Source organism: Cannabis sativa, chromosome 8 (assembly GCF_029168945.1).
Source record: "Cannabis sativa cultivar Pink pepper isolate KNU-18-1 chromosome 8, ASM2916894v1, whole genome shotgun sequence".
Lineage (NCBI taxonomy): Eukaryota > Viridiplantae > Streptophyta > Magnoliopsida > Rosales > Cannabaceae > Cannabis > Cannabis sativa.
In genome coordinates, this window is record NC_083608.1 from 32,385,598 (window position 1) to 32,399,588 (window position 13,991).

At 33.7% G+C, this 13,991-nt stretch overlaps 2 protein-coding genes and 1 long non-coding RNA gene across 3 annotated transcripts; 1 reads left to right on the plus strand and 2 right to left on the minus strand.

Annotated features, from left to right (window-relative positions):
• Positions 1 to 426: 426 nt before the first annotated feature.
• Positions 427 to 4,045, minus strand: LOC115701155 (GCN5-related N-acetyltransferase 9). The gene is made up of 6 exons (XM_030628864.2): positions 3,727 to 4,045; positions 3,415 to 3,486; positions 2,711 to 2,798; positions 2,206 to 2,338; positions 2,047 to 2,085; positions 427 to 1,861 (listed from the first exon to the last, which is right to left on the minus strand). The coding sequence occupies exons 1-6, from the start codon at positions 3,899 to 3,901 to the stop codon at positions 1,781 to 1,783; spliced, it is 588 nt and encodes a 195-aa protein (XP_030484724.1). The 5' UTR covers positions 3,902 to 4,045; the 3' UTR covers positions 427 to 1,780.
• Positions 631 to 1,393, plus strand: LOC115701156 (cytochrome b561 and DOMON domain-containing protein At5g47530-like). The gene has a single exon (XM_030628865.2). It carries the CDS (start codon positions 631 to 633, stop codon positions 1,195 to 1,197), a length of 567 nt encoding a protein of 188 aa, XP_030484725.2. The 3' UTR covers positions 1,198 to 1,393.
• Positions 4,046 to 6,921: 2,876 nt separating the features above from the next.
• On the minus strand, positions 6,922 to 9,403 carry LOC133030248 (uncharacterized). Its single transcript, XR_009684110.1, has 3 exons — positions 8,590 to 9,403; positions 7,661 to 7,723; positions 6,922 to 7,184 (listed from the first exon to the last, which is right to left on the minus strand). It is a non-coding gene; the product is annotated as an uncharacterized LOC133030248 (long non-coding RNA).
• Positions 9,404 to 13,991: the final 4,588 nt, after the last annotated feature.

Sequence of the window (13,991 nt, forward strand, 5' to 3'; positions counted from 1 at the left end):
CTCTAATCACATCAAGCCGCGTAAAACATTCCAACACATATTTCCCTTTTTTATCATTATCACAAATTCGAACAAGTAATTGTATTTGGTCGGGATAAGTCTGAAGAATATTTAAATATATAGTTTGACCCAAAGTTGAACTTAAACCAGTACAGCGTGAGAGACTACTCATGCTAGACTTATTTACTTAGAGAACTTACAAATTAAAGAGCAATATGTCCATGAATTTTATGTTTTTTATTATTAGTATTATTAAGATATTTATTTTCACTTGAGGCAACATTTGAATGAAGTCCTTGTTGGTTTACCAAATAACATCATTCCTCGAATGAGGTTGTCTTACATTGGTGGTAGGTTGGAAAAAGAAGTTGCATGGTATGTCAGAAGAGATTCCTATACAAGATTAAACTAGCTTATAACAATGTCAAGTTTATTTGTATTATAAACCTCAACCTCTTCTCTTATAAAAACTCCCCAAGTTTTCTATGATTTCCTCTCATTAAAACTCAGCATAATTCAACAGAGTAAAATATATAGTTCATCACTACAGTCACAAGAGCCTTCTCTTAACAAACAATCTCTGATTCTAGATCTCTCGGCCAATCTTTTAGTTAAACACAACTCCTAGAAATGGCTACAATTACAAGACAATTCTTAATGATCTTGCTTCTTGTCCCTCAACTGCTTACTACTTTAGCTCAAACCTGCTCAAATCATACCTTCTCAGACAACAAACTATTCGATTCTTGCAAGGACCTTCCAATGTTACAAGCACACCTCCACTGGAACTACATACCATCCACCAAAAATGTCCATGTTGCTTATAGAGCTGCTCAAGAATCTACAGGATGGATTGCTTGGGCTATAAACCCAACTGGAAAAGGTATGGTTGGATCACAGGCCATTGTCGCCTTTCAAAATTCTAACGGGAGCATGACTGCCTATCCAACAGCCATAACCAGTTACAGCCCTTCTATGCAGCCAAGTTCTCTCAGCTTTCAAGTTTCAAACATCTCTGCAGAATATACCAAAGGTGAGATGACTATCTTTGCTATCGTTGGTCCATTAGCTAAAGAAACTTCCACCAACCTTGTCTGGCAGGCCGGAACTTCAGTTTTGAATGACATCCCTCAGGGTCACTCAACCTCCGGGCCAAATGTTCAATCAATGGACACAGTTGATTTTCATTCAGGCTAAAATTCAACCCAAGTACCTATCCTGTGTTTCTATTAGGAATCTAAGTTTGTCAGTTCAGTCCTTCATTTGGTTGTTACAGATGGTGGGTTGAGTGTTATCAACTTAGTATTATTACGAGTGTTTACATGTATGCTATCTTAGTTTCCAACTTCACGTCATTGGAATTACTTTCGTTATATGTAGTACATTTTACAAATACATTTCTAACTACACTTACTGATACATTACAAAAAAAAAAAAAAAATCTGCGCTTTCTCAAGTTAGCAGAAGGCCACAACACGCATAATAATTGAGAACTAGTTAAGAAAAGGCAGTAGTTTTGTCAATAAGGATATTACCTTTTTTTTTTTTGTCAGGAATAAGGCTATTACTTAAGTAGTATATAAGTAGAAGTTATGATTGTCCAGCAAGCAATAATCATCACTTGCCTTGGTTTTGAATATTATTGGAATCCTTGTATTCTAATAATAATCTTTGTTATAGAAGATGCATTGTTTAAGCATATATCTAAGGTCAATAAGCTTCAAACCTCTCAAGGAGAAGATGCAGGGGTAGATAGATAAATCAGATAGGAGCTTCAAAGCTACTTATGTGTAACCACATTATCCATCATACATAACAGCTCACTGCTCTTGGCCTCTGTTACTTTTAGCTCTAAAGTCACCTGCCAAACATGTTATGAAAATAGACAAATTAAGCAGATGATATACATAGAAATAGTCAAAATCCAAGTCATCCAATTTAAAGTCCCCCGGAAAATACGTAAAGGTAAAGCTAAATATAGATGGCACAATTTATAATATACGAGACGTGTTGTGGTTGGTGATTAACAGATAATATTATGCTCACCTCTTGGAAGATTTCACTGTGGGAGATCTCCTCAAAACCCTATACAGAGCATATTAGACTTTTGTCAGCTGAAATTCTTGCTGTAAAAAATTTGTGCATCTAAAAAAAAGCCAACACTAATAATATGTAGAAATACAAATTTAGGGCCACAAGGGATACCAATTTTCGGAACATAATAAGGGACGGTGTATTAGAGTCTCCAATTTTAGCTCGAAAGGTGTGGATCCCCAAGTTCTTAATTGCAAATGCCATCATGATTAAAACTGATTCCTTTCCAATGCCTTTACCACGGCTATGCTAGCAAAAGAAATTGATGAAACATAAGATTTAAGTGGAATACATATGAATCCATCAAGTTGATATAAGAGTTAATAACTGAGGGTGGGAGAAGAAGGGATTGTATCACAACTAATCATCTAGAAATGCAAGGACACTCCGAAGAAGAATTTGGTGATAACTAGACTGATGTAAGAAAAAATAAAAATACACATTTCTGAAAATGATTCGCATCAATAACTGGCAATTTTCCACAACAAATACTTCTCTAGCTCTCTATGACAAAGAACCAAAACAAAATGACACAAGCAAAGATGTGCTAGATTTTAATTGCAATCAAAGGAGCACTTAGCTATTTTTATTGTCAGAAGAAAGTAGGGAAAAATACCATTTGGATTCAGCAATCATTATTTCAATCTCTGCCATTTGTGGATCATCCGGGTCATTCATATAGATATTCACATCACCCACCATGGCTGACAAAAGGGAAAGCGCACATCATTCATAACAGTTGGTTTCAGGAGAGCAAAAAGATCAAGTACACGACAGACAGGACAACAGGTGAACATAGAATACAATTTAGGATAGGATAACATTTCATATTGTAACTCAATTTAGGATACCGTTCCTATATTTAAAAGATACAAAGATAGACTAACTCATCAACATAAATGACCACCATTCATGGTTAAAAAATGACTGCTTTTATAGAAAAATTATATTGTTACGTTTCATTCTTAATAATGAAGTGATGAGTGTGAAGAAGGTCTCAACAAATTGACTGAGGAAAGCTCCATCTTCATTGCCCATATCAACTAAGAACATATATATGTGTTATGTACATAAACAAATACTCACAAAAGTACTCCTACCGTGATATAAAAGTAGATAACATAAGAAAATCCTTCCAAAAACAAATTAAACAAGAAAAAGGGTTTGATCTTTTAAATGCAGGTGATCAATATTTTCCAACAAACTCTGACTGTTTTCATGGGCCACACCAAAGAAAACAATATTAGAACTAGAAAATTTATTTCACAAATTTAGAATGAAATTTGTCTTAAAACGAAACAAAAGAAAAGAATGGCAAACCTTCAACATGAGGATCTCCATGAACAAACTCTCCGACAACCGAATGCTTCTCCAATACAATGAAAGTTCTTTCTGCAAAATAAAAAAAAAAAAAAAAAATCAATTAATTAATCCCAGCAAATTCATTAGAGATCCAATTTTTTTCTTTTTGATATAATCAAACAACTGTGCTTTTTGCTGGAACATAATCAAACAACTGTCGTTGTATATCAAAAGTGAGGGTAGCCCAATATTCAATCACGGTCAGGAAATAATAAAATCCAAATTAAAGAACAGAAATTTTAGAGTGGGCAGTAAGTAGAGAGAGATAACTGTAGGGGTCTTGGTTCCATGAGAGCTGCATCTGATACTCCTGGTGGAGAGTGAGGGGCTCGGATCCAGTGGCTTGAAGCATAGCTGGGTCTTGCATCCATTCGTGGTATTTCGGCACGTGTTCTGCCATGTATGGAACCAGAATTACCTTCTCTCCCAATAGACTAACTCCCATTTTTCAGGCTTTGATGAACTTTTGGGGTTGAATCGATTTCCACTCCAAAACCAAAACGTAACGAGCAGAGTGAAAAGAAAGTGCCAGAGCGAACGAACGACATCAATTCAATTGTCAAAAATCATAAACATACTAGTTCAGTCACGTGCACGGATCCTACTTTTTTTTCTAAATAAAAATAATAAAAAAAAAAATAGTAAATTGCTGCATAAATACTGAGGCCTTTGGTTGGGAGGAATGAAAATATAGGAATAGGAATGGGAATGGGAATGGGAATGGGAATAGGAATAGGAATAGGAATAGGAATGGAATGGAATAAAATTTAAAATGTATAAAAAAAATTATAAAAAAATAATTAAATTTTTTTTCTTGTTACATTAGAATGGTCATTCCTTTCTTTTTATGTCACGTTTACTATACAATAATCAGAATCGGAATAAATTAATGGAGAAATGTAACGGAATAAATGAAAAATAATCGGAATCAATATTTGTAATATGTTGTTTACTAAATTTTTTTAGAAATGGAATAGTTGTGATTTATCTTGTTTACTTTATTAGGAAACGTAATCGGAATGCTTAAATTAACTAAATTGCCCTTTTGAGTTAAACTATATTATATGGTAGTTATTTTGCAAGACATATTTTAAAGGACAAAATTGTCATTATATATTTAATATTAAAAAATAAAATAAAAATAATAAAAATTCATTACCCTTAATGTCATTCCTTACAAAATTGGTGGGAGAAGTTCTCCCTTTCTTTTCTCCCTTATTTAATCAACTTCTCCCTTTCCTAATTTTAATAATGCAAGTAAACAAATGTAAGGGAATGATTACCTTACTACTGATTTCTATTACTTATTAGTAAACATGCCATTAGGGTAAATACCATTTTGGACCCTCTCTTTTACAAAAGTTACTAATTGGACCCTGTGTTTTGTTAAATGACAAAATAGACCATGTATTTTCTAAAATAGTTTAATAGGACTCTGAATTGATTTTTTGTCAAAATAAAGTTTAATTATAATCCGATCTAAAAGTGCTATGACAAAACTGTTTACATTTTTTGTATCTGTTCGTATTAAGCATTGTCTTCAAGTTGGTTGTATTAAAAAAAAATTGTCAAAAATTAAGCTCAGGGTCCTATTTTTACTATTTTAGAAAAATGCAGGGTCCACTTTGTCATTTAACAAAATACAGGGTCCAATCTGTAACTTTTGCAAAACACAGGGTCTAAAATGGTATTTACCCTTCTTTTTAAAATTGAATAGCCATTCTACCAAAATGGTGGAAAGAGCATTCCATTGGAATGCCATTCTAATACTTTAAAATGCAACCAAACAAAGGAATGTAATGAAAATTGTTTTATTTCCATTCCATTCCATTTCATTACCTCCAACCAAACGCCACCTTAAATGTTTTAAATTTTATACACGTAAATATTTTGTTTTTTATTTTTGGAAGAAAAAAATACTTAAGGCTAATTAGGATTTTTTCTTCTTGAATTTTGACATGTATCAAATTATGCCCCTGAACTTTTAAGGTCGTTAAAAATGCTCCCTGAACTATTGAGATTGTTGGATTTAAGGACTTTTGTCCAATTTCATTCAATTTTACTATTTTAGTGATTATTTATATACTAAACCATGCTTCCCAGACTTTGATATCTACTAAATCATGCCCCTCAAACTTTGACATGTACTAAATCATGGCCCTTGGACTTTCATCCATGTTAGACTTTTTTACTAAAATTGGAAAAAAGTCCTTAAATCCAACAATCTCAATAGTTCATGGCGCATTTTTAACGACCTTAAAAGTTCAGGGGGCATGATTTGGTACATGTCAAAGTTCAGGGGACAAAAATCCTAATTAGCCAATACTTAATGTTACAATTCTCTTACATTCGTTACTACAACTTCCGTTAACTCATAAATATAGACACGTGGAGGGTCTGGATGTATTATATTTATTTTTTTAATTTAAAACTTTATATTCTTAATATTAGAAACTAAATGGTACTTGTTTCAAAAACAAAAAAAAAACAATTTTCATAACAATTTTTACATGGTATTAGCACTTCAATTCGATAATCATGTTCCATATACTGCACTGGTTCACTCAGCTATGGTAATTTGGTATTGCATTTCTCTCATTTTTTTAAATAAGTAGCAATTAGTTTCTGATATTAAGAATATTAAGTTTTAAAATAAAATAAATAAATTTAATGCATCTGGACTCTCCACGTGTCCATATTTATGAGTTAACGAAAGTACGTGTGTAAGAGAATTGTAATATTTGGTATTTTTACCTCCCAAAATAAAGATAAGGTATTTAAATGTATAAAATCTGAAACATCAGGTATTTATACCGCAATTTACCCTAAAAAGTAACACCAAAATAGCATTTATTCCATCAACAAAACTCTAATGTAGTATTTGGTTTACATGAATGAGTGTAGGAATAGAATTGATATTCCTAAAGAAAGATCATTTAAGTGTTTGGTTTGTTTATTGTGATTGGAAAACTCATTTCAATAAAATATTGTCTATGTGTGTGCAGGGGCAGGTGGAACCGAGTCTGAAGCCGCAAGATGTAGATCGCTGGAGTCTAGGCCGACCACAACATCAACAAGCTGGCCGACCACCTCCTCTGCAAGTGGGTCGGCCAGCCCCACATCATGGTTCCCTGAGGATGACCCCTCTCAATAGGCAGCGGTCTGGTCCGCTCCCAATCGGCTCTCGAAGAGCATCTTTCCTTGAGCCAACGTGCTCTCCACGAAAGCCTCATTGCCCAAGTATGACAGATTAGCTCTGGGGTTACGTAGCTTGAACTCATAGGTGAGTTTTGAGGACAAGCTGGCATACTCATCCTTTATGGCCTGTTGGCCATCAAGAGCCGCTCTCAGTCTCTCCTCATGCCCTGCAAGTTCAAACTCTAGCTGTAACGCCCTAAATAATTAGGCACGCTACCCAAAATACTTATAAGGCCCTAATCCCCTAACCGGGATTACTAATTAAAATAGCGCAAAATTTAAACTTTTATATTAAACAGACTGAAAATAAACTTGTAATATATTTAAACTTTTCAAAATAGTTGGGATCCCAAAAATATTTACAAACTTATTACAAGTTCTTTCTTACTAGCCGACCTAAGCGGCAAAACAGAATACAAAAGTCAACACTGTTAGACCCATAACCCGCTTGGTCTGAAGTGGCATGAACATGTACATTCTTCGCCCTGCTCCTGAAACTCATGGCTGATCAGCTAATGCCTTACCCTTTCCTGCACAGTAGAGCACCCGTGAGCCAAGCCCAGCAAGACAGTATAAATCATAACAAATATATTATGCTCATTCACATATGTCTGTATAGCACAGACCTGATCATTATTTCATCATGCCCATTTATGTCTACGTGGCGTAGACCTATGTGTTGCGCTCACACATCTAATTAAATCTACGTGACGTAGACCCACGTGTTACTCTCACACGTCTAAATACATTAAGGCCTTAGAAGCGGTTCATCTCGGTTATGAGTACCGAGTCCAACCTGATTATGCCTTGAGCACATAATCCTTAAATCTCATTTCAATTAGCATGACATGGCATTTATACACATATATCACTAGGGTAATAACCCTAGGCTATTAGACCGTTCCTATTAGGGTAATAACCCTAATCCCGGTTACTTAACATTTATGCATATCATTCTCAACATAAGCGCCACTGCGCATACTCTACGTGCTAATCACTGTCTTACCTGTTGTCCCGCAATAGTAGAGATTCCAAATCCCCGGGTGCTCCTGACCAGGTGCCGGTAATCCTAGTCACACACAACCCGGGATTTTCACAAATAGGGTTAACCCCTGATTTCACATTCATAAAATAAATTCATGGCATTTCAAATACAGATAATCACATAGAGCTCGAAAAGAGCTTTCCAACGGTATAAAGAACGTCCCAAACGGAGTCCCGAGTCAAAAGTTATGGCCAAAACAAATTTCAGCATTTCCCGATGAACTCCAACCGAATTAGGATGAACCAACCGGAATTCCGGTTGTCCGGCAGAGAACACGAAATTTCTCAATCTTTAAACCCCCAAAACTCACTCAAATCATTCCCAAACATTCCCAAACTTTCCAGAGCATCAATATATGTCATAATAAACATATTCCACAACTTAAACCCAACAATTGCACTAAAAATCAAAAAGTGCCATTAAAGCACCAAGCTTGAGTTCCATGAACTCAAGCTTGCTTTTCACAACCAATTTCACAATTAACCCACTTATAGCAGCTAGCAAATATTATAGGTTCTAAAACACATAATTATGCATCAAAATCCAACAATAAACCCCATAATTTCAGATTGCACAATAATCACAAATCATGCTTCAACTAGCAAAACTCCAAGTTCAAGAACATGAACTTTAACCCAACACATACTTATTCAATTTCCAGCAGTAAAACAATAGATAAAAAAATTAGATTAAGCATGTAAAACATCCTTGAATTGTACTCTAAGCCCAATCAAACACAAATCAAGAGATTAACACACAAATTATCAAGATTAAACATCCATTTCCCTAAACATGCAAACCAAGATCAAACAACTTAAAGCATGCTTTTTCCACAATAATTTCAGCAAGAATTCAACCATAAATTTCACATAAACTTAGCAAGAATCTACCTCAACTCCAAGCTCAAGAATTCACAACTTCAAAGCTCCAAAACAAGCTAAGAACCAAGCTTTTCTTCAAATTCAACTTTGAAATAATAAGAGGGTTTGGGAGAGAGAGGGGGTCGGCCAAGAGTGAAAGTAAAACCAGAATTTTGCATTTCATTTCATTAAAAATCAATTTTAATCAAACATAGTAAATAGGGGTCAAATGACCAAAATGCCCTCATGGCTTATTATTCACACCTACACCCTCACAAGGGTAAATAAGTCATTTCAATACTCAATTAATTTCAAATAAATTTCAGATTATCATTCATCAAATAAAATGCCAAATTATCAATCCAATTTACATTTCGGGCCCGAACCCGGTTTGGCCCGAAATTCCCGGTTGTGACTATACCGCGCTAACCTGTCAGAACACACCTGAAAAGACAACACAGGTATACTATATAATAATATAGTTCCATTAAGCACGTAATCAAATTAATTTCATAATTTTACCCTTCTCGGGTCATAATTACTAAAATGCCCCTGGCTCACCAACGGGGTCTTAACATAATAAAATTCATATAATTTCACATATATTAAATTATATAATAAAATAATTTCCTCAATTATACATAATTATCTAGTTAGGGTTTTGCTAATCCATTTCTTAATTCCGGGTATTACACTAGCCTAGAGATAAAGGCAACTTTCATGTTGTTCTCCTTGTTCCTGGCGCCAAGCATGGTCTCCAAGCCAGAAATCGTGCTCTGTTTTTCCACAAGGAGAGCCTCCATCTCAGACATGGCCTTGTCCTTCGCTAGAAAGGATGCCTCCATGGTCTTCATCTTCTCATTTGCAATTAGATTTGCCTATTGATGAAAGTGAAAGGTCTATGATTAATTACTAGTAGTTGCCTAAGTCCTTCTAGGGATATACCCTAGTGATAAAAAAATTTTAGAATGATGAAATGGTTGTATACTTAATGTAAAACATTACTAGATTCATGGGTGTCCTGATCGTGAACTTAAGAAAAGCTAGAACTGTTAACTTATGTTTGCATATTTGTTAGCTATTCTAAGTGATTAGGGGTAGACCATCCTATGGTCATTAAGATAAGAAAGTGTTTGTTTCAACAAATACTACTTCTCTAAGAATATGACTTAAAACTGAAAATAAAGTAGCAAAGTAGAGGAGATAATTTATTTTATCTTGATTCCAAATTGTTATATCATCTTATTCTATATAAGATGATCCCACTGCCTCTGTTGTCATGACACAACCGAAGAGGACAATGCCACTTATGTTCTTAGACAGAAAGTCATGGTACCTTGTCGTAGTGGGAGGGTTTTAAGGAACTTATGACTTGAAAGACACTTGTGATTAAAATCCATTATTAGTTTAAACAAGTAATGGATAGTCAGAATAAGGAACTAAGAAGCAAAGTCAAGAGAACTATGGTTAAAACCATTCATATGGAGTAACCAAAAGTTTTCTATTACAAGGACAAGACAGGAAATTTTGAAAATAAGTCTATTCAATGGACTTAACAAAACTTCCTGGTCCTAGTATTAAAGTTTTAAGATTATCTAAACCTATGGCTTATGCTATACCTGGTGATTTAATTACTCTAGTGCGAGCAACTTGCTTTAGTAAGATGCTGGAGCATTTTTCTAATGGCAATTTATAGAAGCTTCTCGACTTCTAGATATAGATTTTATTTATCTAAGGAAAAGTTTCAACTATTCCAGAAGAGATAAAGGCCAAGGAAAGAATTCCTTAGGATCAACAGTGAGAGGTCTTAGATATGCTTTGCTATGCATTAGACCAGACACGAGCTGTTGAGTGGGAGTAATGAGTAGGTCTCAGATTAATCCAAGAAAGGAACATTGGAAGACAATCAAGTAAATCTTAAGATCAAGAAGAGGAACTATATATTAGTCTATAAGGGTGGTATTTAAATACTCTTATACTACACCAAATTAGGTTTCTAGACTTGTCTTAATGCTAGAAAGTCTACTAATGAGATGGTGATTACTTTGGGGTGGAACAATGATTTTGGAGAAGTGTAAAAACGGATCTGGAGTCTCTAACTCTACCAGTAAGACTAAATGTTAAAGTTGCAGGAAAGATACTTATTCACTTGATGGAAAGTTCTATACAGTTTTTGGCATTGTACCAACAATTTATTAACTACTAGTGTTACTTCCTGACTAACACAGAAGTAGTTGCCAAAAAGTAAAGAATCCAGTATCCCTAGAGGAGTAGACATATAGAGAGCAATTTCACAATGTCAGTATTAATTTGTGATTAAGGAAATGTAATGATGGAAAAAATATTGTATTGAATACAACCTGTCAGATCATATTACGGAGAGAATACTACATACTACACTTGATCTGGATGTCAAGGTGTTGAGATTATTTGAAATGCACTTTTGTTTTATATTAGTGTAAGTGGGAGTTTGTTGGGTTTTGTGCCCTAAATAAAACCCATTTCAATATAATCAAACTTACTAATTAATAAAGATAAGAAATCGCATTTTATTTTACATGGTTCACATGATTTATTTCATGATTATGTTTAATATATAAATTCTATTAAGTCCATAACATATATATATATAAATATGTATATACTTGTTCATGATTATAGTGTCATCAGCACAATGAAATATAATTATGATTATATGTTCAAAAGTTTTATTCCCATGAATTGTCAGTTCACTGGATTTAGACTGACATTATAATCGGCGATAAGGTATATTTACACCTTGGATAAGTGTTATGTCATTTCTAGGGCATTGGTAAAGTTTACCAGTATTGGATGTATGGAGTATACATTGGAAGGGACCGATATTGAGCTTGGATAAGATATCATAAACTTACGATTATATCTTTCTAAGTTAATATCAATAGTTGATCTTAGGTCTATAGATCTTAATCCTGATATGGTTAGGTTCAACTTAGTTGCATTATTTATGTTCTTAGAGGTGTTCGTGGGAGCTAACTTATGGTTTTGGTGGATATTTACATCTTGGGAACATGGTAGTTCAATTGAGTGGGAGCGCTGATCATATTTATAGAATTTATAGCTTCTATAAGTACTTAGAAGTGAAATGTTGATTTCCTTTGAGCTTGACTGAATAGAGATTAATGATTGAGATCTCATTTCAGTAATTATATTAGTTTACTGAAATGTCATTTATAGGTAGCTAAGTATTTTAAGGATAAAATACATTGAAGGGTAGAACGGTAAATTTGTCCATATTCATTACAGATCATCTATAGAGGATCTTTGACTATTAAGATTGTAACAATGGATAAATATAACATATCTATATCGTGGTACATATAGAGCATTCTATATAATTGAGAGTGATATTCAATTCCATATCTATAGTGGCGCAAGGCGGAATTAATAAGTTAGGGATTTACTTAATGAATTCTAGATCTACTTATTGAAAGCTTGGTTATATAGGCCCATGGTCCCCTCACTAGTTGAGATAATACTGCTTGCAAACTCAGTTTATTAATTTTAATTAATCAATTATAATTCTAAAATTAGACTATGTCCTATTTATGAATTTTCACTAAGCAAGGACTTAATTGTGAAGAAAAGAGGTTTTGAGATCAATTTGTTAATTAAGAGACTTTGCATGGTCTAATTAATAAATAATATAAATGACAATTTTATTTAGTAATTAATTATAATTATTAAATAAATATTTTTGGGATTTATAGGATTGAATTGGAAAATATGGTATTATTGAAAGAAGAATGTGAGCTATATGTGGAATAAGCGTAATTTGTAAATTACGGAGATTTATATAGCATGTGTGAATGTAATATGAGCTATATGTGGAATAAAATATTTTCAGGTTCGGCGACCCTGAAGATTTGATAAGTGGATATATAAGCGTAATTTGTTAATTACGGAGATTTATTTGAAATACGTGGATATAATATGAGTTATTTGTGAAATAAAAATATTTTTAAGTTCGCGACCTTGGAGACCCGATTGGAGGCCAAAAATATCACAACAGTTTTAGTTAGAAATATTGATGAGATTATTGTGATAAGTTGATTTTAGAAATATTGGAGTATTTTAGGATACTCGAAGTTGGCTAAATACCTTATAAATAAATATTTCTTAGTGGCTAAAAAATAATAAGATAACTATTAATAATAAAGTTTTTATTAATATTATTATATTATTATTAATATTATATTTTTAATATATGTAAAACGAAACTGATAAGTTTCGTTCGTTTCATATATATATATGAATTAAGTTTTAAGATATAACAGTGAACGAAGAAAGAAACTCTCGTTCTCCCTCCTTCGATAAAGCCTTCTCCCGTTAGATCCATTTTCTTCGATTTTCAATTCAAAACTTAGCAATCTAAGCTCCGGTAGTAGCAGGATAGTAAATCCTTAAAGAGGGAAAGCTTAAGGGCTGAGATTATCGATGATAGTTCTCCACTTAGGTTGGTCGAAATGTATGAACCTGAATTAAAGGTAAGAAAAGTATATTGTACTGTATAGTACGTTGTATGCAATACAATTAGTATTGTTATGGATTGATTAATATTGAGATATAGTTAAAATTGTTATATAATGAAAAGACTGATTGGTTGAGTAATGATAATGTGATAATATTATGCATATGATATATGGGCTCACCTGATTAGGTGATGCGATTTTCCTAGCGACGTACTAGACGTAAGTACGGGCGTCAGTGATATATGATGAGTACCGAGTGTAGGTACGGGCTCACCTAATTAGGTGATGCGATTTTCCTGGCGACGTACTGGGCGTAAGTACGGGCATCAGTGACATATGATAAGTACTGGGAGTAGGTACGAGCTCGTCTAATTAGACTATGCGATATATTGGTGCCAGATTGTGGCACGGGCTCACCTGATTAGGTGATGCAATTATATGATATATGAGTGCAGGTTTTTGGCACAGGCTCACCTGATTAGATGATGCAGTTATGCGACATATGGGTGCCAGGCTATGGCATGGGCGTGCTTGATTAGGCAATGTAATACATGATTATCAGATTAAAGCATTGACTTGCCTGATTAGGCAATGCAATACAAGAATATCAGATTAAAGCATCGACTTGCCTGATTAGGCAACATGATGTTATGAAGATGGTTACTTTATGAGGTAACATATATATATATTATTTATATAATGAATATGAATTCTATTATTGGTATAATGGTTTTGTATTACCAAATATATGTATACTGATGTTTATTCGTGGCAGATGCCAGTAGTGATTTGGATTTCATCTTATGAACAATGTGTGATGGTTTGATTCTTATTGTATATAAATGATAATATTCGAATAATAAACTATATGATTGTTATTATTACTTTTCTTGCTGAGTCCTTGTGACTCACGGGTGCTAT

Bases quoted from the DNA above. Each gene is read 5' to 3' on its own strand.
- LOC115701156 (XM_030628865.2), top strand. From the start codon at position 631: ATGGCTACAATTACAAGACAATTCTTAATGATCTTGCTTCTTGTCCCT.
- LOC115701155 (XM_030628864.2), bottom strand. From the start codon at position 3,901: ATGGGAGTTAGTCTATTGGGAGAGAAGGTAATTCTGGTTCCATACATG. The intron at 3,487-3,726 runs GTTATCTCTCTC...TTTATTTTGCAG, and splicing joins ATGGAACCAAGACCCCTACA to AAAGAACTTTCATTGTATTG. The intron at 2,086-2,205 runs GTATCCCTTGTG...TGCTCTGTATAG, and splicing joins TTATTATGTTCCGAAAATTG to GGTTTTGAGGAGATCTCCCA.